We start from the raw sequence: 23,635 nt of genomic DNA on the forward strand, positions 1-23,635 counted from the left end.
AGGAGGGAATATCTAGTTCAAAAAGGAAAATTGACAGATTTTACTCTGTGGTTTGTGGCTGTAGAAGTCCAAGGTGTCCCCTGTCCCCCCCAGATTATATGTGTCTCCTACACCCCTACGTGACTAGGTCGCTTGGGCTATTGCAATGTGCACCTGGGGGGTACTTCTATGAAACGTACAAACAGACTACAGGGGGCTAAACACGGATTGGTCTCTGGATGTAGGAAGTGTGAACATGACCAATCAGCTCAGCTTAGAATGCTCTGATCATCTTTACATGCATTCATGGTGCTGCTACTGCCAACCTTTAAAGTGCATCACACAGTATTTGTATTTTATTGAATTTATATAGCGTTTTAATCCAAAACGCTTTATAAGAGGAACAAGCAAGATACAACAAACATTAGATATAACAAGCATTAGATAACAAATTGAATCAAACCAGAAAACAGTACAAGAAACAATTTACATTACAGGTGAGGATTGGTGAGCGAGAAGAAGGAACAAGGCGTGAGAGGGAAAAAGAGGTATGAGTAGTGGTAAAAGCAGAAGTAAAGAGGAAGCAAACAGAGAAAGGGAGAAGAATGGAAGGGATAATAATTAGAGAAACTGGAAGTAGGGTAGGAGGGAGTAGAGTGGAAGGGTTAGGGAGGTGAATGGATGAGATAAGATTTTAGACAGGGGCAGAAGGTATGGTAGGAGGGAATGGAGCGGATAGAGAGGGGGAGGTTCCAGTAGAAAGGAGCGAGCAGTTGGAAAGAGTAGAAGCGGGATGGGGCGCAGGGGGGGAAGAGGAGAGTGTAGGAAGAGATCAGCAGATCGGAGAGAAGGAGAAGGAGTATAGAAAGTGAGGAGGGAAGTATCCTTAGGTTTATTGCGATAATAGCCAATCCGTCCTTAAGACTCTCTGCCAGACCAGAGGAGATCAAATACTTTCATTCTTGAGCCGCAGGCTTAGGAATCCATTTCTAGAGTAGATTCATGACAGCATAAGATGTTTGACTTAAATGCCCCCAATGAAGCATCCAAGGTTGGACTGGGCAATAAAATTGTCTCGGGCACCTAGGAAGAGGCCCCAGTTGCAAATGGCTATTCATTCCTTTTGTGACCTGTTTGAATAGTAACTAAGAGGGAGTTTTTGGAATAAATGTGATGCAAATTGTACATTTTAAAGACTATTTATTCAGCAACACTGGTCAAAACTACTAGCTGCAGAGGGAATGAACTCATCAAACTGGAACAAATTGGCCAAAAAAGTGTCCCTCAAAGTGGGCCACACCAGCATTTTGTGTTTTGGTTCAGCCATGGGCCTATTGCCCTATAGGCCAGTCTGAGCCTGGAAGCATCATCTGTACAGCAGGTTCCAGCAGTTACAATCAGCAAGTAGAGTCCAGTAATTTAACAAAGGCAATATACACATGTAACAGTTGACTGACATATAGATAATAAAGCTGACTGACAGGCAGGACAAAGGAACACAATACAGAGGGGTCTCCTTCCTTGGCCCGTTCCACCACTCGGCTGTCTAACTTCACCGGCCACAACCCCTTCACAAATGTTGGACCATGCTGCCACCTTCTCTGTCCTCTGTTGGGGTTACGGTTCCACTACTTCTTTTGGTACACTTCTACCACTCTGAGAGTAGCTTCCGGCTGATGGCCTGCAAGGTCGTGCACTACCTCAGCAGGGTTGATGCTCTCATTGGCTGTGTCACATTGATTGCAGAACATTCTGGAACATTCTTGCTGGTTGCTTGCTGAAATCAGACAATCTATGACGTGCTTGTGTCTCAGTCGTCAGATACTGGGTGTTCTTTCTGGATATTATTGGAATTTAAGGGTATGTGGGCTTTGGTGGGCAGTGCAGGGGGTGTTTGCTGGCTCCTTATTTACGGTTATATGGACACGCTGTTCTCTATCACTTTGGGGTTCAGGTAGTTGTACTTGATGGGTAAGGATGTGTTTCTGTGCTCAATCTCTCTGGATATCTCAGACAGACGTTGCTGGAATGCCCGGATGCACTGTTTGGGTCCCTCCTCCATGAAATGTTCATCAGGGTAGGTGCCCAGAGGTCTCTGAAAAACAGGACATGTGAAAAAAGATAAGAAAATTGTACGTGAGACAAGGAACACAAGTTGTCTTCATGGAACGATTAATCCAAGCATGCAGTGAAGAGTACTTGGCTGTTCTAGGATTGTGCTAAGATTAATTTGGACTAACTGTGAAAGTACTCCAGCAATATTTAATCAACACTCTGTATCATTTTGAAATTCATTGTTTACTTTAAGTAATTTGGACTACTCGTTTCAATAGTCTCACTATTAGGCTTGTGATCAAATCAATGTGCCTCATTACAAGTATGGCAGTGCGGGAAACAAAAATGGTGGTAACGTGCCAGTAATTCCATTACTGCTTCATTTCTTTACTGCCATACTACGGGTTTGGCGGGGTGTCCACCAAAATCCCCATGGAGTCCTGTGGACTGAAATAAATGTGGACTAATACTGCCTAGCACCACTTGTAATCCAGCTGTAACTCCTTCAGGCCAAGTGCCAATAGCCGTAAATCTGTTTGGTGGGATTTCGGTGGATTTACTGCAGAAATACCACCAAACCTGTAATGATACCCAATGTCCTGACCCCAACAGCTGATTAAGATGCTATTGACCAGGAAGGGCAGCCAACTAGAGTCCTCACGTCAGTGACATGAGGTACGTGAAGGGGGGGCGTGTTAGAGATTCCCAAACTCCTCCTCGTACTACCAATCCAACCCGTTGAGCAACTAATTAGAGACACCACATATGCTGTCCAGGTTTCTTTCCCCTCTCCCCTTTTCCGGTGTTGCATCATTCAATTATCCTAGTAGCAATGGCACTCTACCATCCTGTGAGAAAACAGAAGTATGAGAACACATGTGAGAAACATACATCAGCTTTGTGTCGCCATCATGAAGCTCAGGCTCCATGCATCTCTATTTCTGCGGCACAGACACACGTACTGAAACACAGCACTTCCATCCAATAAGCGCCCGGGGTCCATATGCAGTACTTTTATCCATGACAACGCAAATGTGCCAGAACCCAGCATTATGGTCAGTGAATCTGCTCATCCGTTCGTGTTAGATGCTTGGTGGAGAACAGCACGCACCGGGAGCTGCAGGTTCACCGGATATGACAGACTTACCTGAGCTAAGCAGGCCGCATACCTACACTCATCGATGGAGCCATGAAAGAATGACTTCTTCCGAAAAGAGACTAGTGCTCATGGAGGCAGAAGGAAACTTGTAGGCAATGACCAGTGTTTAACACCTTTAAGGAATAGTTATGCATTAAGACATACAATACAGCATAGAGAATGGCATAGGATGAGCTGGAGTGTGGGTAGCACCATGGAATCGTGGAACTCTACTGAATCTTGAGTTGGGGGTTGAAGGATCAGACTCCTAATGCATGAGGACTAAGGGGTCAAGAGAGCATAGCCGAGGACCCCAAACCAAATCACTTGAGGATCCACAACTAGAAGGTCTTACGCCCATTGGTCTGGATGCCTCCTCCTGATCATTTTTTCGGCAAAGCACATGTCCGTGCAAGATTTGAATGGTAGAGAAGGGAACTGGCCCGCAAGTTTAGTCACTGTGCCACTGGTTTTACGCACCATTATAAGGTTGAGCCACCTCCGTTATACTGAGCTGGTTTTAGATGACCGCTGACTATGCCAATGGGATGCTCAGGTGAAACGCCTGAAGGTCCAGCCAGTATGTTAGCCTCAAAAGGCTCTTCTAACATTAGGAAGGTTTTATACCGAGACAGTACCTCAGGTGAGTACCCTGTATTAGGCCCTAAGAGCACCACAGCGTGAGTGCCGGCTGTAGACCTTGAACAAACCTCAGTGGTGGCCCTTGGTTCGAGGGTCAGACACAGCAGGAGTCAAAGAGCCTCCACTCTTTGTTGCACGTTCTGTAAGAAATAGATCACCAAGTTGAAGCACCTGTGAAAATATAGATTTACCCACACAGATCTTGTTTCCAATGAACTACTTCAGTTCCACAAGTGGAGGCCATCAGAAGAGGTCTTCCCACCTAACAAAGCAAATGATGAGTGGAAAAAGAACAATTGCATTGCAGAACAGACAAGTGGCCCAAGTGACCAAAGACACCCTGGGCATAGGGATTCAAGAGAGTGAATGCAGGTCTGTGCCAGAAAAACTCCACTTGCTTGAAATGTATGGCATGTCCTTAATGGGACAGGACATAGGCGTATGCATGCAGAACCTGTTTGTTGTCTTTCCTAACTCACCCGTCACCTCATGGATCTCGTCTGCAAAGGCTGATCCGCAGAAGGGGTTTTTGGTGGTATACCCCGATTCCCTAGATGGAGTGGATTCTCCCAGCAGCGCTGGTGAACTTGTTTTTCTGCCATGGCTAGCGTTACCATCTGTCCATCATTTCAATCTGTACGTTTACTGTGGTTTTCAACTGTTCATTTTAGATCACGAGCCTGGTTTCTAAGCAGCCATGAGCAGACAAGGGTTGAGGTGTGAAGATTTGCAAAATGTAACTGATCCCTATAAAGGGAGAATGAGGAAGTGAGCCAGAAATAGGAAAGGCTGCAGATAGAGGTAAGTAGATATAAAGCGTCAGTGCTTTAAGTGGGGTAAGACATTGAAGGGGGGGGGGCGGCTTCCATTGTGAGCGTGGCCTAAAACGTGCACAAATGATTGTAAGGTGCGCAAACAAATATATAAATGTATGTGAGCATTTATATATTTGTATGCATACTACTATGGTTTGTGTACTTTCCAAGCCTTATAAACATAGCAATGTTACCTATTTCTATGTTTATAAAAAGGTGGCTTGAAAAGTGCACAAACCGTAGTAATGTACGCACACTTGTATGCTTACCTTACTATGGTTTGTGTAGTTTTCAAGCCACCTTTTATAAGCATAGACATTTATAACATATTTCTATGTTTATAAAAGACGGCTTGAAACGTGCACAATTCAAGGCATCTTTTATAAAGCGTTGATGACGGACAAAACCCAAGGTGGCTTTGTCCGTTGACAAAGCTTTATAAAAGATGCCTTGAATTGTGCACGTTTCAAGCCGTCTTCTATAAACAGAAATATTTCTACGTTTATAAAAGACGGCTTGAAACGTATACAATTCAAGGCATCTTTTATAAAGCTTTGCCAACGGAGAAAGGCGCCTCGGGCTCAGTGATCTCTGCTCAGAGCACATAGATCACGGAGCCCAAGGCGTCTTTCACCCTCTGCAAACCCATGGGCTCTGTGATTTAATCTGCATATTAGATCATGGAGCCCGTGGGTGCGGAGGGTCAGTGACCTGGCGAGGGTAAACAAAGGGACAGTAACTTCCTCTGATGACCACTCAATTTAAAGTGACTATTAGACCGGGAGGCTGGCTCAAGGGCAAGGTTTGTTGCTATGCATTTTCTTGCTTCCAAGATACAGGTTCGAATCCCTCCAAGATGGAGGCTGTGAATGCCTGTAGTGCTAGGCTTGAATTGCGTTCCAACATGGACTCCGCCAATTACCTGTCACATAAACACGTATCAAGGCTGTGATCCACATGCTCCTTGCCTCACTTCTCCCCTTAAAGGACGCATTGTAGGTTTTCCGTTTACTAGGTTTCTTGGAAGCAAGAAAACGCATAGCAACATAGGTTTGAATCCCAGGACCCTCTTGGAAGCAAGAAAACGCAGAGCAACACAGGTTCCAATCCTGGGTCCCTCTTGGAAGCAAGAAAATGCATAGCAACACAGGTTTGAATCCCGGGTCCCTTATATAATTGGAAGCTATATTTTGCTGGTGTGTGACACAGAACATGGTGCAGCTGCATCACCTGACGCTATGGAAAGCTCCGGCTGAGTCTGGGAAAGAGATGATTTTGTTTCCATTTCCCAGACAGACTGACCTTTGTTGCCCTTTGACTTTGGACCGCCAGTTATTCATGTGTTGACTTTTTCTTTGACAAAGGAATCATGTGGAATCAAAAAGATAATGTGAAAGAGTAGTGACAGGGGTAAGACTTTTCACCCTTTGGCCAGATTCTCAAAACGTGTTCATGCACAAGTGAGGAGATGCACTGGCGCCAGTTCGAAAGGGCATCTAAATGACTGCATTGCCCCGTTGCACTTTTGCGCAGAGAGGAAGGCGCGTTTCTGCACATTTTAATGCTCATCAAATGCAAAGAAACTAGGTTCATCAGAACAGGCATAGGGGGATGTGCAAATCCTTATTTGGGGGTTTGGAAATCCTGCTTTTTCGTTGTCTTTTCACTTAGACGGGTCCCTTAAAGGCCCGTCTCGGTGAAATGCGCTCCCAGCAACCACGCGAGCATTCCCTACATTGGTGTTGGGGGTGCGCTCCCAAAACGGATGTATGCAAAGGGGCTGCACAGCACATCGGCGGGCCACTGAACAGCCCCACCTGAAATGCACAGATCAATTTTAAGAATAAAGGTGTTCTGTGCATTTCTAAAAATTGTGCAAATGAAATGAGCGCTTTTTCTATTTTTGGTGAGTCTGACCCTTCGCCTCTTTCATGCTTGTAGAGGTAACGTAGAAACATCCGTCCCAATGGAGCAGACAAACTGGGAGTGGCAAGCAGGCTGCCTTCAGAGTTGACTTGTGCCACCGGTCCATGTGAATCTAAGGTGGAGGGGCAATGGCCATTGGAAAGGTACCCCTGGCCTCGCTGCCTGCTCATGCCCAAGAAATGTAGCCTACAGGTAGGTGCCCCCAGGCCTCGTCTACCCCCTATGAGAATATAACACTGGGGCAACTGGAGCAAAATCTCCACATCAGACACCTCCTAAAATATAGTCCTGGAGGGGGGGACATTAAGTTAAGGGATGTTTCGCAATAATGGCAGATGTCATATTTTGGAGATTTTATTTTGGGCGAGGGGGGAGGTGTCATGTTTTTGCCTAAGGGGAGTTAGGTTTCTGGGTGTGGTCGTGTTAATGATTTGGGATGTTGCACGTTTAAGAATGACTGTCATAAAGTACCAAAGTATTGACTGAAAAGGATACGGTACTCAAAAGGATACAGATGGTAGGGTCTTCCGGATCCCTGTTCACACGATTTGATAGTTGTGAAGTCAAGTTTAGACCTTCCAAATGATACAACTCTCTGACTGATAAAACAGGCAGAGAGATGGATCACTGGAAAGGGCGTGGGTAAGGTATAGGAAGTCAGCCTAGAACAAAATAAAGTATCATAAGAAACTGCCCCAATTTGACTCTCTATGATAGAACAGTAATTGACATTAATGCACACACTGACCTTATGTCTAGGGCAGAAGAATCCAGCAGAAGTCTCTTGAGGAAAATCCAGAAGTAGAACAAACGACAAGGAAGGGAAGGTTAGTAAGGGAGACTTATCCCGAACGGAACGAAGCTCACGCTAGATACCGGGTTGATGCACCACAGGATAGCGTCCAAATTACTGTTCACTGTCACCTTCCAATAGTCCTTGGAAAGCTTCCTTCCCACGTAGAGAAAAATATAGAGATGAAGAAATCCCCCTGTTAATATCACAGGTGCAGGAGTTGGAAATAGCGCCCTTTTATGGTATAAACAAAGTACACGCGGTTCTGAACAGCCGCGAAGACAATAGTGTGCGTGTGTGGAATTACACGCGACTAGAATTCACGCAGTCTTGGAACCGCGCTTGAAGACAACGTGTGCGTGTGGATTTACACGCGAACAGGATTCACGCAGCCTAGGCCAGCCGCGTTTGAAGATAGCGTGCGCTTGTGGATTTGCACGCGAACAGGATTCACGCAGCCCAGGACAGCCGCGTTTAAAGACAACGTGCGCGTGTGGAAGTACACGCAAACTAACCGCTCCAGGAATCAGCGTGTGGCGGAAAACACGCTATAGAAGGCCCAAGAAGCAGCTGAGGAAAACTGCAAGGACGCAGATCAGAGGTTCAGCTACACAACGCCAAATGATTCGATCAGAAGCAGCGAGTGAAGTTTCCACGCTGCTTATATACGTAATGCCGTAGTTCACGTGAGGAAGCAGAATACACGTGAAGTTAGCGACGTGAAAAGTGCAGACGTCGTTTTCCCGGCAACGTATCGAACAACCGCCATTTGGAATAGAACGGTCTAGCTGATCTATGAGCGTAAGAGGTAGAACCACGTCCAGCATGCATGACAATGACAGGATGGCCAGGGGATTGGGAAAATATCATGGCCATGTTTTGGGACAAAGGACGAGGGTCAGCATTTTGGATGTCCATGAGTGGAGGATTAGATAGGTGACTGTGGTGGTCTGGGTGTGCTGGATAAGCTGTTGTGTGTGAGAAGGCTCACATTATTGGACACAAAGGTACATCTGTTGACGCACTGATGGATTGATGGATAAATGCATGGGTAGGTTTGGGCTGGGTAGATTCATGTTTGAATGGATTGGTCATTCATGTGTGGATTGTTTGATGGAAGAGCAGATGGAACATTAGAGTGAGAAGAACTATATGTGGATAGATGGATGCATTGAACTCTCCCACGATTAGCATCACTAGTGAACATAAGCATCCTAGCTCTGCATCCCTCAACCAGCATCTTTAGATCTTTGCAATGGCTAGGTATTCTATGCGTGACATGTTCAGTCATCTCTGTGCTATCGCCCTTCATCCATATCATTCAGATCTCAATATTCACCATCAAACCCTTTGACCTGTTTGCATCCATTGATCAGAGGATTCCCTGTTAATCCATCTTTCCAATTTCATGGGGCAATGTACCCAATATCAATGACCGTCTCTAGTTCAGGCAGGTCTCTGCTACTCTTAAACATAATACAGTAGATCTGCTTCTGAAAAAAACCCAGCCCTGGACACGCCCAACCCCATTATTTTCAACCCACGACCCTGCTCCATTTGTGTAAAAGGTCTTGGAGAGAATGTAACCCTTTGAGACTTTAACAAAGATACAGACCAGATCAGTCCAATCAGCCTTAGGCAGAGGGCGGCTGGCAACACTGTCCAGCTATTGGCTTATAAAACCCCATCAGTGGCTTTTTTACAATCAAACTTCAGCAACAGTTACAGGGTCTCTGAGGCAGATATGAAGGCATTGGTCTAAAAAATAATTTGGCTTTTCTTACAGAACGCACCATCTGGCAAGGGGCTTTTTCTGTCAGTGTCATTTTTTTTGGCTATTAGGTGGTGCTGAAAGCGCTACCTTTAAGCCAAAACTATGGTCATTAAAATAAGAGCCTAAACATAACAGCTTAAAATAGGGGCTTTGAATGCGGGTCTGTAATACTTTTCAATGAAGATGATTTATGAGGATGGATTTGTGTTGCTCGGCTATGTGACCCACCATTTGATGCCCACCTGTAAGTGAAATTTATATGATTTTCCTCCCATTCCTACCCATCTCGCCACAAACCACACCCCTTTTTGAACTCTCTGCTTGCATTTGGATTGTATGCTGAATGAGTCAGCCATTTTTCTTCCAAAATGGCAGCCGCCATATGTCAATAAAAAAGCTTTTTGACTTGATTGATGCTTTAAAACATATTTACTACAGCTTTTAAACTATGTTACATATGTTAATGTATTTTGTAATTTATGAAAAGTTACTGTTACGTGTTGATCTAAAATGTCTCTCAAACTGCCCAGGTACTGAATTGTGCGGTTTGCTCTAGTGTGCAGAATGTTAGTGATGTCACTGTGATTTCATTGGATCTGCAGTATGTCCTTTTTTCGGTAAGATAGCCATTTTCTTTCACACACAAACAACTTCAGTAGAAGACGTGTTTTCAATACATTAGCAAGGGCTGCACTATACCGGGCCCAGTTCATAGGCTCAGTTCCTAACATGGCTTTATGGACATTGTTGGGTTGATAAATAAGTGCGTCCGAGGCTTGTGCACTGCTTTGAGGGTGGGGCGAGGAATCCTGTCCTTTTGCCAACTCTAGCCCCAGTTGCCAAGCTCTGCCATTAATCCCATTATTGTCAGGCTCTCCATTGTGCGGGGGACCAGTGTGCTTTAGCGTTCAGTCTCGCACTGTATCTCGCGGAGATCCTGGGCACAAAAGGAGTGAGCAACTGGTGATTGAATTAATGCTTTGGAGTAATGTCGCCTCCAGCACGAGTGAACCATGTGGAGTGCTGTCAAGTCCAGACGTAAACATACATTTCTGTTCCCCGTGGTGCGTTTACAAGTCTAGTCACTTCTTGGATCGCGTGCCTTTTTTAATCTTTTCAAAACTTGAGGGTTTCCAGGTGAAATGCTTTGAAAACAGATTGGCCCACCAAGAGGCCTGCCTCAGTGCCTGAGGGAGTTTGCTGAAGGTTTACCCCCAGCCATACCGGCTTTTCAGTAGCAAAGCATGTGGGTAAATGACCTATTTCTCCAGTAGGTCCTTCTCAGCATTATCAAGCCCTCATTAACGCCCCTGGGCCAAGGTCAACAGCCGTTTAGGGCCCTGGCTGAGCTTCCGTGCCATCTCTCGCCATTCCCTGATGGATGAAAGGCCACTGGCAGGCTTAGGTTGCCTTGTAATTGCTGGCAATTTGCGCACAAATAGAGCAGATAATGGCTCTGAAAGTTTCTGGCATTGGACTCGACAACAAATTTCAGGGTGTCCTGGTGCCTGTGTTCCATGAGAGCAGCAGTCCAGAGAAGAGCATCCGGCCTAGGGAAAGGTGGAGTGCTTCAGCTTCTGTCAGAAAAGCGGAAGGGTCTTTGTGAAATAAAAGCCCGAGCACTGGTGTATGGCTAAGAGACCACCTCACAGCATGCAAGCAGAAAAGATGAAACACTATTTAAAGAAAGAAAGAGAAAGAGAGTCATACTGGAGACCAGACCATGAACTCTAGAAGCACCAGTGGGGCTTTTTGGGATTAGTAAAATCCCATTCTGACTGCAGTTGTGGGGAGAGGACACATTAAAGTCAGGGCTGAAATCTCATATTTCGTTCCATGTTTTCCTGTGGATTTGAGAAAACGATGTGACGCTTTTTGCGGATTCTGCATGCCTCTTATAATTAACAATAATTTGAAAGGCTGTATCTGTCACTTCAACGCTGCTGTTCACGTATATACAAAATACAGCTCACCGTAGGGCAAGTATCAGATGAAACTTCTCTACAGCAGCTACAGGCAACTAACTTCTAACTGAGCCACCCTTTTTAGTTTTTAATTTTAATTAGTGCTCAAGGGTCATATATAAGCCAAAGCTATTGCAATAGTGTGCAGATAGGAAACGATAGGTTATTTATAACACGCTTAATGCCGAGGTTTCTAAGCGCGGACCCAGGGATCAAACCTGTGTTGCTCCGTATCTTGCTTCCACAGCGAGCATGTTACCCCTGTGATATACTCCCGAGATGAGGAGGGAGATAACATCTGAGGTACACACAGCTTGTAGGGTGTGTTTGGTTATTTACCCACCCACTGATTGCCTAGTGCCATGCTAATCCTTTTGACCATTCCCATCCACTTCCTGTCCCTTTTCACCAAAAAACCTCCTCCAGGGATCCCTTTGAGATAGTTATATCAATCAGTAACATCAAACTTCATCATATAAATCTCTCAAAGTATTATTTCTAAGCAGCCTTCTGTGTGCTAGTGGTTTAATTGCAACTGTAACCTTGATACTGTATCTCCCTGACAGTTAGCGCAGACACAGCGCCTGCAGACGTACCCTCCAAGACACCTCACACACAGCACTGCACAGACACACTGCATGCACAGCGTGTGTAGACTGCCAGCCAGCCTTACAGACAGAACACACCCAGCAAAGACTGTCTGTACCCAAGAGTGGAAAGACATCACCACTGTGCCCTGCTTCCAGATGTTCAATATGGCACCAGAATCAGACCCCCGTGCGTTAGGAAATCTGAGATGTTGGGAGGATGAAAGCCTGGCTGGTGAATGGTTTTTCAGCCATAAGGTGCAGCTACAGTGACCAATATATATGAAAGGCATCCACGGCCTGAGTAGCTAATGTGTGAGGATAGGGAATACATAAACGGTAAGGGGGGGACAAAGTTGTAAATATAAGTAGACAAAGGTAAAAGGAGAATATTACACATTGCAATAAATGAATGAGGAATATGCATACACAGCAACGTGACCAAACCAAATGTATATAACCTTAAGGCAACAGCACTTGTTGACGGGAGTGACGCTGCCTTCATGTAGGACACAGAGGATGGGCTTTAAAAAAATGCTCATGCCTGTCTGCCTCATTACTTTTCATTAAAACATTTCACAATCTCGCCTCACATTCGCCACAGAAACCCACATGGTCAAGAGCACTAGTCCATGTGCTATCTCTATGGTCAGAAGTCATGAGGCAGCTGGGGAGCAGGTGTAAGTGGATCTAGGTCACCTGGCCTAAGCCCCGCTCACCTGGTGCCTTCCTGGTTGCCGCTCTTTTCCCTATTTAAGGAGCCCTCCAGCCTCTTTTCCTTTGCAGCTGGGAGCAGGTGCAAGTGGATCTAGGTCACCTGGCCTGAGCACCACCCACCTTCTTAGCCCTGCCTCTTCCTTTCTGCTCTTAACTCTTAGATCAAGGGTGTCTCTCGACCGGGCATCCAAAGTGAAGGTCAGTCAAAGAAAAGGGTAATTCCTGTTTGGACCTGTTCGGACCAGGAGGATCCAGGGTCCGACCCCCTGCTAAAACGGCAGGTAAGCATGCACCAACACGTTTTTACACCCTCTATCCCGACAGGCCATCCCCACCCTCTCTGGTCCGCGCCCCCCAACCCCCGTGTTCTCTTGTGCCCCCTCGACTTTCCAGCACACAGGAGTCTGTCCGGATACATTCTGGTTTAACCACCACAGTCTTGTGGCCAATGCTGGATTTGACTTTTATGGACTTCATTGATTCATGGTGCGTGACCCTTTCTAGGCTCTCATGCTGGACTTCCTTTGCATCTTGTACTCATGGTGGCCATGAATCATGCTGTTCCCATCTTCATCTTGTATCCTGGCTTGCAACATTATGTGTTACTACTGATTTCTGCAAATGTATTCACTCTCCACTCTTGCTTCTCCACTCTTTTTGACTGCTTACTCTGTTCTCTCCTCCCCTCCCCTTTGTCTATCTCCTCCCCTCCTCCCCTTACTTTCTTCTATGCATTTACTCTCAGAATTGTCTCTGGACCTAGTAGAATAGCAACCTCGTCTGTCGCTCCACCATCCCCTTACTGCCCCCCCACTCCATCCAGCACTATCTGAGACGTTGTCAGGCCTAGTACGATAGTCGCTTGTTTTGTTCCTCCCCTCCCTTTCTGCACCCCTCTCCCTCACCTTTTGTTTTTCTCCTACTCTACCAGAAATGTCATCAGGCCTAGTACGTTAGTCGCTTGTTTTGTTCCTCCCCTCCATTTCTGCACCCCTCTCCCGCACCTTTTGTTTTTCTCTGGCTCTACCAGAAATGTCGTCAGGCCTGTACGGTAGTCGCCTGTGTGTTTCCATTTCCTTCCCACTCTCTGCCTCCCTTCCTTATCTATGTCTTAGCTCTTGCACTATCTGAAATGTCGTCAGGCCGAGTACGATAGTTAATTTCACATCCTTACTGTTCATGGCCTGTAAGAATGACGTTGTATTTTCCCTTGCTCCCTCCCTTGCCTTGAAGCGCTTTGAAACACATTGTGTATAGGCTCTATATAATCAAAATATCATATCTTATCATATCAAAACCTTAACCTATTGGTTTTGGTGCATTTTGGTGGCATAGCCACCAAATTATAGCAAACACCATTGCTACAGATAAAAAATGGATGCCAACAAGCAGTCTGTGGTTGGCATGACAACTGGAAATGAAATTATGGGCCATACAATTGTCAACTCGCTAAGTGTTAATTCCTGCTGTACTACGCAAATGTAATCCAATAGTGGCTTTTTAAATGTATTTTCTTGTCACAGGTCACGTGTCTTGTGACTTTCAACGGTGGAGCCGCGGAGCAGGCCTCCCTTCTGGCCACTGGGCGAGGGCAGCCATATTGTCGTTCTTCGTGGGAGGTTTCCCTTGCCCTTTGTTTACTTTTTTAATCTGTTTCTCTGACACCCACATGCACTCCTGCAGTGGTGGAGGCAAAAGTCTCTGCATGGGCGGCCGGCTGATGGGTGTGTTCCTTTTTAGCGCATATGTGTGGATTGGCAGCCATCAGCATGGGTGATGTAGTGTAGCTGCTGGGAGCCACAAATGGAGGCATGCATTGACTTGCTCGGCCTAACAAAGCCAAATATCATGGAGTTGTTCTGACAAGACCCTGTTGCTGGGTGCTTTGTGGGAGGTGGCGGTGTGGTGTATAAACTGGACCAGGGAGATTGTCACGGTTTTGAACACAGTGAGGCCGATTATTAAATCCCTTCCCCCACAGCCTTAAGGCACAGAACATTATTTGATGCGAAAAAACGGTTGCGGTGAACAGGGGAGACAGACAACGATCCTACTAGGCCAGGTGTCATTCTGATCGCGCAAGTGCAAGGGTAGAGGGGAAGGGGAAAGTGCAAGGTGGAAAGGGAGAGGGGAAAGTGAGGAACAGGGTTATTAGCATACAAGATAAAAAGCAAGGGCCAGCTGGTGGCAAGTGCAAGGTAAGTGCAGACAAGTGCTGGGAAGGGGGGGCTGTAGGGATACAGACACAGTCCAGTCCCGCAGTGCAGAGGTTACCAGGGAGGCAGTGCAGGGGAGAGTGGCTGGGCCAAGGGACGAGATCAGTAGGTGGCCCAGTAGCAGATTGAGTGCAGTTTCAGTAATATTTAGCAGGGGAGAGGGGGAGAGAAAGCAGAGGCAAAGAGGAAGGTTTTGAGGTGCTTCCGGAACCGGAGATGGTTCTCCTCAAGTTTCAGGGAGGCAGGAAGGCTGTTCCAGAGGGAGGCCCCTGCAGCAGAGAGAGATCTGCCCCCAACTCGTTGTTTGGAGAAGCGGCTGACCCCGAGGGAGTTGGAGGCGGATGAGCGAAGAGCTCGAGAAGGAAGGTATTTAGGAAGAGAGAGCTGAAGATATTTTGGCCCAAGGCCCCAGAAGGCCTTGTGGACAATGCAGAGGGTTTTTAACTTAATCCTCGCAGTCACTGGGAGCCAGTATAGTGATTTCAGTCCTGGAGAGATACGGTCCCTGGGCTTGAGGCCAAGGACAAGTCTCGCAGTCCTGTTCTGGATGAGTTGCAGCGGGCGGAGAGTAGAGGCAGGCAGATTTAGATAGAGGCTGTTACAGTAGGCCAGATTCAAGAGAACCAGGGCTCTGGAGACAGTGAGCTTCTGGGGGAAGGAGAAGAAAGGAAGGATACCTGACTGCAATGGGTGACCCGGGGCACGTGCCTCGGTTCCCTTACCATTGCGGAGGAGGGAGTAGAATCTGGTTGCATCACACAGCGAGAGCAACGTGCCAGTGTAACTACATCTGCCCGCTGAGGGGAGCTGGTTTAGGAAAGTGGGAGAGGAGAACGGCTCTCAAGTCTCCTCCGCGCATCAACGCCAAGTCCTTTCCCAGGAGAAGTGGGCGACATGTGGGGTGGACTTCCTCATAAGCAGCACTGGCCACATACAGTAATGAAACGTTAGATGAAAACATCTGTGTGCTGGGCTAGTACTGATGGTGCACCGAGGAGTGCACGTCCAGTCGGGTCTCATTAAGAGTGTCAGGGGCTAAAATTGCAGAGGATTACATTACGCAATTCCAGCGCAGCTTTGTGAATACTAAAGTACGGTTCCTCCGATTCATCGGAGTGGTAAAACGGACCTTCTACAGAAATCAGCCTGCTGGGTTAGTGGGCACCCTCTGTGTGGCAGGTGGAGATAGACAATGGTCACCTACCGCACACTTTGACTCCCAGGTCCAGAATTATTTAGTTAAAAGATGTGTACAAGAACACAGGCTTCGGTTAAGTGGTGAAACCGGGATGTGGCAATTTAGGCACATATCTTCCCTGGTTTAGTTTATATGCATATTTATGAAGGATTGGTTTCATGTGCTATTTAGGGGTAATGCTTCGGCTATATTGGCTCCTTCACAGCACCCTTTTTGGTTTTGGCGCATTTGGGTGGCTAATGCTCCATTCTCCTTCCATTTCATTGTCTTGCACGCCTGCGCCCCTTAGCACATACTCCTTTGAAACTTTGCACCCTCTCCTTGCCCCCTGGTGCCTATAAATGCAAATAACGTCAGTAAACGCCAAAACTGTAGGCATTGCCAATGCTTGTCTTGACAGGTGGTGTCACACGGGGATCCTCAGACTCGCCCATTATTCCTAATATTTATCGGCTCCTTTCCACCAAGATCACTCACTGCGTTTGGGGTGATTTTCTCGTTCCAACGACCTACAACTCCACACCTGTTTGAATGGGGACGGGGCTGGCAACTTGTAAAATTGTTGAGTCAACGAGTGGACAGGCCTGCATTGGTTGGTAAAAAAAAGTGGTCTTCTACCATGGATTTTTCCTCTTGACCTGCAACATGTGGGGTGAATCTGGGGTTCACAATCCACTCACTTGTTCCATAGGTCCAGTCAATGGCAGTTTCTACTACCTTCCGTTACTACTCTACCCTTTCTATCAGCTCCCAGTAAAATGTCTGGCCCTGGCCCCCATTGGTTCTTGGCTGGACTACCACAATTCTCTTTATCCGGCTTGAGCATCGTACCTGATCAACTTAGAACACATTTCCCCCCAATTCTCAGCCAACTACAATGGCTTCCTGTAAAGAAAACATATTAGATGCATGTGCCGGTGTGTTATACACAGGACACTATGGTATTGACCCCCAACCTACAAAACAGCGTCAGGGCATATATATCTGCATAGGCACTATGCATTACATTCTCTTATTTTGGACCCATAGCCTAATATGTGAAAAGGAAGTGATGTCACCTTGAATAAGCTGCATACCTGCCTCTTGGAGCGAGCGAGAGGGCGCGAAAGCCAGGGAACGAGAAGAGTAATGCACACTATTCCACATAGCTGGAAAGAGACAAGCCCGCCATACCGAACAAGTGGCCAAAGCAGGGGCGTTGCTAGGGGGGAGCTACGGGGGCTATAGCCCCTGGTCTTTTGGTTGTAGCCCCGGATAGAATCTCAGGATCTACAGCCAAAAGACTAGATAGCCCCCAGTCCCAACAGTTCCGACATCAGCTTAGCCTCGGGTCTTTTTCAGACCTAGCAACTCCCCTGGGCCAAAGGAAGAGATTGTGCGAAGCCCTGGAGGAACAGAGGGCCGGAAGGAGAGTTTGCCAGAATTACGTAAGGCTGCATAACAGGGAGGTCTAATGCACCATGACCAGCAGGAATCCAGTAAGAGGTTGGAAAGCTCTGTGTGGAATGCTGCATGCTGGGAACATGAGTCCTGAACACTTATAATCATGTTTTCCCAGAGTACTGCATGCTGTAAACACTCAATTGTCTAAAGTGCTGCATGCTGGGAAGGGGTATTAAAAGCCCATCATGAACTAATGTACCAAAACACTGCACGCTGGGGAAGAATTTCTTAAAGTGCTGTGTGACGTGAACTCCTGTTTGGCTAAGAACGATGTATGCTGGGAAACGGTCTTAGGGCACATAGCTATCGTTTGTCAAAATCTACTTCTTGTTTGGGAAAAGAATATTGAAGCCCAGAGCAAACATAATGCTAATGGTCTAAAATATTGCAGACTGCGAAAGTATTGAAGTTCAGGATATGCAATACAGCTGCATGTTTGACAGCTCAACTTGCTGTGAAATAAAGAGTCTTAATTCCACTTTCTTCCGTGTGTCTCAAACCTTTGCAAGCTGAGCAGGAGTTTAACACTTTCACTGCCGAGACATAAATACTTTCCCATATAAATTGGAAGAAATGTGTTCTTCCTTAGGCCATTAAAATGGTTAAAGCCCAGAATGATACTATACCCCAAGAAAGTGTGTTTGAAGCCACAAACTGAGAATCTTCCTAAACAGTGTAATGACCAGCGCCAAACCTAACATGCAAACGTACCAGTTATCAGAAAAATAGTTTTTTTTAAATGTTCCACCTAGTAATCTTTAATACCATCATGTGTTTCACGGGGCAGGGTCCAACTCGAGTCCTTCTCTCCTATCTCTACATGTGGTGTCCCCCAGGGGTCTAACCTCTCTCCCTGGCTTTTCAACCAATACCTGGCACTTCTTTACTACCACATTGCTGCTCTCTGCCCCAACTTTCAGTGCTATGTGGATGACACTCTGCTCATTTTCAGGCTCTCTTCAGCCACCTCGTCTCCTTCTCTCATCTGACTGTCTGTCCGCCATCCAAGAGTGGTGTGCCACCAATGATCTCTGCCATTTTGTGGTTGCGACTGCTTTGTAGGCGATGCAGGTTGTCTTGTGAATGAGGCACATTCTTGAAGGAGTAGCCTATTTTCTTAGTGCTGAAATGAGGCACTGTAGTGTGCTGGATGGGTTTTAGAGAGGGCAAAGCGGAAGCTGGGACTCCTGCAAGTTGGGTGTTGCTACTAGTCATGTAGAAGATGACAGTGGCTTGGACAGCATATCTAAGGTCTGGGATAATGGGATTGACATTGTGGAGGAGCACAAGCTGGTAGAGTGCGGTTTGTGTTTTCTTAGTGATGTGTGTTTTTAATGAGAAGTCACCGTCAATGGTAGGGTCAAAGGATTTTGCTCTAATGAACGTTTGGGCATGAATGCATTGCAATGCATTTCCATTCACTAATTCCATACATGGGTATTCATGGAAAATGCATTTGGGCTTTGTTAGGTTTATCTTCAAGTAGACGCTTGGCATCCAAACTTGGATGTGGGTGAGACTGTCCTTTAGCGGATTCGCATGTGCCATCTGCATATTGTGTCTTTACATCAGCATTGGCAAGGAATACTCCAAGATTCCATGTAGAGGCTGAAGATGACTGGGAATAAGATAGACTCTCGTGGAACTACGAAGGTTATTGGAAAGTACTAGACTCTGTTGAGGACCCTCTGGACAAATTTGTGTCTAGTTGAGAAGTAGGAGATGACGCACTACAGGACTATTCCACCAAAGTACATACAGGTGGTGAGGGTGTTGAGGAGGGCTTAATCATCAACACTATTGAAGGCAGATGAGAGTTCGAGTAGCACAAATTGACAGGGATGATCTTTGTCCCAGATGTGGAATCATGGGCGTAATTTTAGTGGGGGGACAGGGGTGCTTGTCCCCCCTCCAACTTTCATGGCACACCATTTTGTCCCGATTCATTTGGCTTGGGCACCTTTTTTCAGAGGTCATGTCTCCCCCCAACATTTTCAGCAAAGTTACTCACTGTGTGGAATGCATTGTAGATAACTTGGGTGGTGCTTGTCTCTGTGTTGCATTGTGGGCATGTCGGAGATTGCAACGTGTGATCCTTACTGGCAGTTGATGTGGACGGCCTTCCTAATGACCTTGCCAAGGAAGGCTAGATTTGTGATAGCTGGCTTGGCTGATTATGGCCTTCAACCGTGAGAGGATTTGTTCCTGGTTTCAGTGCATCTAGACAGCTGTGTGTTGATGTCACTGAAGAGTGGTGTAAGTGCTTCTCATGTGATTGCCTTGAAGGAGAAGACTATTGTTTTTGTAGTTGGTGCGTTGGAGGGAGGCAAGAGTTATAGTCAAGTCGTCTGTAATACATTTCCTGAATTCAATCCATTTTGTTATTTTACCGGCTGGTATGCACAGTATGCCTGTGGTGCGTTTGGCACAATCAATGGGTTCTTTTAACTTCTCTATGTTGGTGTAGAAGTTGTTAGTTGTGATGCACTTGTCTATGGGTTCCTCAAAGTGATTCAGAGTTTTGAAAATGTATTTGCACTTGTTTAGCACTTCCTCAATGAACGCTGTGTAGTTTGCCTTCCCTGTGATGAGGAGGTTATATTGCTGAGGCAGTGCTGAGCAGTGGGCTTTCAGGGTGAGGATGTTATATTGGTCGGATCTTCTCCAGAACCACTCATGCCTGTGGTTAACACACTTGCTGTCACTGAGTTTGTGTATACAGTGACAAATCCGATGATCTCATCACTGATTCTCTGGAGGGAAGCTTCTCCTACGTGATCAGGGAAAGGCAGAAGCCACCTGACTGACCCTGGGGCGATGACTACATGGGGAGGACCAACTCCAGCGAGGTAGAGGGATATTGCATAAAAACAACCCTTCAGATATATCTTAGTAACATCCATGTACCTTTACAACACGCAATTATGACTTATTGTAATGTGGATGGTGAATTACCACATTTTTCTAACCAACATCACTTTGACTCTCCACCCCTTTCCAAATACAGAGACGAGAAAGACGGATGGAATGATGTGTATGACCAGATGCAGTAAACCAACATTCTAGTTGTTGGAGAATGGAAAATAAAACTGGGACCTTTAAAATGAACATAGGTGAACAGCAAGAGAGAGAACCAGGCACAGAAGCAGCGAGAGTGGAAGACGCTGCAGCAGGGGCTACCTTGTTCTGATGCTGTTCGGAAGGCCAGGAAGGAGAAGTCTGCGGAACGCTATGCGAAGGACAGGGACGGCATACAGAGAAGCAAAACCAGGAGAAATGTGTCGTGTCTGTCAATTGCAGCTGGAGCTGTCGCATACCGACAGAGGGAAGATGGAAGCAGAGCGGCTCGCAGCACGCACCTTTCGCAAGCAGTGGGTGAAATTTGAGGAACACCAATGCAGCCACAGAAGACAGGTACGTCTGGGGAGAGTATGTGTGTTACCGGGGCACATCAGGGTGAATGCTGCGGATGTTACACAGTGCATGAGAGTCCAAGAAAAGAAAGTGAAACCGTTAATAATTACAAATATTGTTCCGTAAATAAAGACATTATATTTGTTACCAATACAAATGTTGTTAAGAGTCCAAGGAAGGACATTGAAACTGGTACAAACATTATTAAGAGCCACATTGTTAAGAGCCAAAACAAGGGAAGTAAAACCGACGCGGACATTGTTTAAAAAGCGTTGGTGACCCGGCATATGAAAAGGATAGTTTTCTGGATACAACAGAAAGTGAGTGAAAGGTGGAAAAGCCCAGGCAGGATAGTGAACCAGGCAATGTGCAATTCTGGTACCCGAACACGTGTAATAAAGTTGTAACACCCTGGCAGGCGAGTAAACCAGAGGCAAAAAGAAGAGCACGAGAAACAAGGGATTGAAATCCCAATTGGATATTGTCAAACATTGGAAAAGGGAGGGCCTAACCCCGTTCTAAAGCATAGTTATAAAGTTGCAATACCCTGGCAGGACAGTACACTAGGAAAAGGGAAAAGACTGAGAAGGTCGAGGCATCAGTATCTCTCAGTGAAGTTGTAAAACAGTAACAAGAGAGTTGTATGGGCTTCTAGGAGGTTCAAGGGAAAGGCATTCCCCATTGAACAAACCATTCAAGAGAGCTGTGTGCATTCAAGTGAAATGTGCACTTAAGGAAATTCAAGGGAAGAGCATTCCCCCTGAACCAAACTGGAATTTACGAGGTCTAATGTGTCGGAGGCAGCCACTTGTGGTGTGGCTTGACACTTTCGGGACATCTCTAGGTCCCTTCCTCTAGCACTTGCATGTGGTGAGCTGAGCAGGGAAGGAGAGACGGAATGATATGGGGTTTGAATCCTCCACTACATCCCCCTTTCCGGAACAGTGCTGTGATCTTTTCTGTCTGTTTGTCTTGACTAGTTATTCTTGAGTCTACTTTGACCTGCCAAGCTCTAGGCAGTGGAGGCACTTGACATACAGTGTTTCCTGTGCCCTGGTGCGGAGTGATTTGGCTTGTTCAGTTTATGTAGGCACTTGGGCTGTCACTAGTGAACAGTCTTTTGCCTCTTCTACTGTGTGCCCCAATTACCCCATTGGTTCAAGTGGCTACTGATCCAGTGCGACCTGCTTTAGGGGAACCTGCTCCTTACATATTATGCCTGGGGAAGGAAAACGTAAATAAAGGTGCTCCAAAAAAGCATGCTGGATGCCTGACAAAAGATGAATGCGTTCTGATCCCCCTGGGACTGGCTCTGTGAAACATATCTCCAGTTGTCTCCTCAGCAGCAGTTAACCCATGTGGTAGCGGTGCCTGGCCGCTGGCGACTACACTGGCTGGCTACCTCCAGGGTCATTTTTCAGACCCTGTAGAAGGTTAGCCTTTCTGAAGTTCAGGCGCTGAGTTTGCCCAGGAAGCAATAGTTGTGTTCGGAGAAGGCGGGCTCGGCCCTCATTGTTGGTGATGTCATTGCCTTGAATAAAGGAAATAAGGAGTTGGCCGGAATGGAGTCTAAGTCGAAGCCTCAAATTCTCTCTACGGTACAATTGCCTGACTTGGAAGAAAACCTACGTGCACAGATCTCACCTGATGGATATTGGTAAAAGCTAACACGATCAAATAATTTGATTTGTACAATAAATTCAATGATTTCTGCAAATGGATGGACTCCCAAGATAATTGTGCAGGGAGCTACCACATAATCAAGGTGAATAATGTATGTCAAACAGATCCAATAATTCCACCTAGGATCCTTCAGCATGTAAGTCAACAGAATGATTGTAGCCAATTGATTCCTTTATTGGAAAAAAAATAGATCGGATACAAGCTGTATGGTTTGTGAGACTCGAGGATTTGAGACCTATCACTGATTCCCAGCCAGTGGCTGAACCTTTCATCTCTCTCCCAGAAGTGGTTGCGTGGTTGAGAGATCAAATAATTTACCATCTGTGGACAAAGGAATTTAAAGTCAGGCCAATCTGTTTTGGGCCAACCTGTAAAAGCTTGTACTTGATCATCCACTTTAAAAATCCTATGAGCAAGGAAACAGACTATGCCGGCACTTAAGGATAAGACTTTAAAAGACTTAATTATGGACAACAGACTTTTTATTCTCACCAATATAGAGAAGCTGGGTGGGAAAGAACTGAGTGATGCACTAAAGAATAAAGTCCTGGCCTGGTTGCATCGAAGAATTGGGCCTGGTGTGGTCAGATCTTTAGATATGAAGATATTGCGTGGTCTTGAGATTAATGAATGGTGTACCCAGGAAAACAAGGACTGTTTTTTGGTTGGTTGTGGGGCCAGCAACTTGCAAGCTTTCCTTAGCAATTGTAAACCTATGCCATGGGGCTCATCGAATTTAAATCTTATAGTGGGTTAAATTCTGGCTATTAATCCCATGTGAAGAATGTTTATGACATATGATGGTGTTATATTTTTGTTCCCTTTATGTGTATGATTTATGTTTTTCTGTTTGTAATGTATTCTTGCGACGAGGCAACGGAGGGGATCGAGGGAAGACAAACAATCCTACTAGGCCAGGTGACATTGAGATCGCGCATGTGCAGGGGAGGGAAGGGGAAACGTGTGAGGGGGAAGGGGCCGGGGAAGTGCAGTACATAGGATAAACAGTAAATAAAAAACAATAAATAAATAAGAAGTGCAGCCAGCTGGTGGCAAGTGCAAGGGTAAGTGCAGACATCAGGTGTCAAGTGCCGGTAGGTGGCTATAGGGATAGAGAAACGCCACAGAGTGCAAGGGTTAGAACTTTGAACTATGGTGTTAACTTTGGGAAAGTTACACGTTTTTAGTTACAAAAATCCCAATGTACACATTGTATTAATTTTAGCATGTAATGGTCAGTTTAGGGATTCTGGACACAGGACATGGAATGCTGTATGGATTAACATCCTGA

General features: G+C 46.0%; 1 protein-coding gene across 2 annotated transcripts in view; it reads right to left on the minus strand.

Annotated features, from left to right (window-relative positions):
* Positions 1-319: 319 nt before the first annotated feature.
* LOC138568674 (polyunsaturated fatty acid lipoxygenase ALOX15B-like) overlaps positions 320-23,635 on the minus strand; it is a 245,032-nt gene continuing 221,716 nt past the window's right edge. For both annotated transcript variants that reach the window (XM_069646459.1, XM_069646458.1), the window contains exon 14: positions 320-2,074. In XM_069646459.1, the coding sequence (XP_069502560.1) occupies positions 1,895-2,074 (180 nt within the window). In that variant the 3' untranslated portion in view covers positions 320-1,894. The remainder of the gene's footprint in view (positions 2,075-23,635) is intronic.

The sequence above is a fragment of the Ambystoma mexicanum genome, chromosome 1p (assembly GCF_040938575.1).
Source record: "Ambystoma mexicanum isolate Mex_15411 chromosome 1p, UKY_AmexF1_1, whole genome shotgun sequence".
NCBI lineage: Eukaryota > Metazoa > Chordata > Amphibia > Caudata > Ambystomatidae > Ambystoma > Ambystoma mexicanum.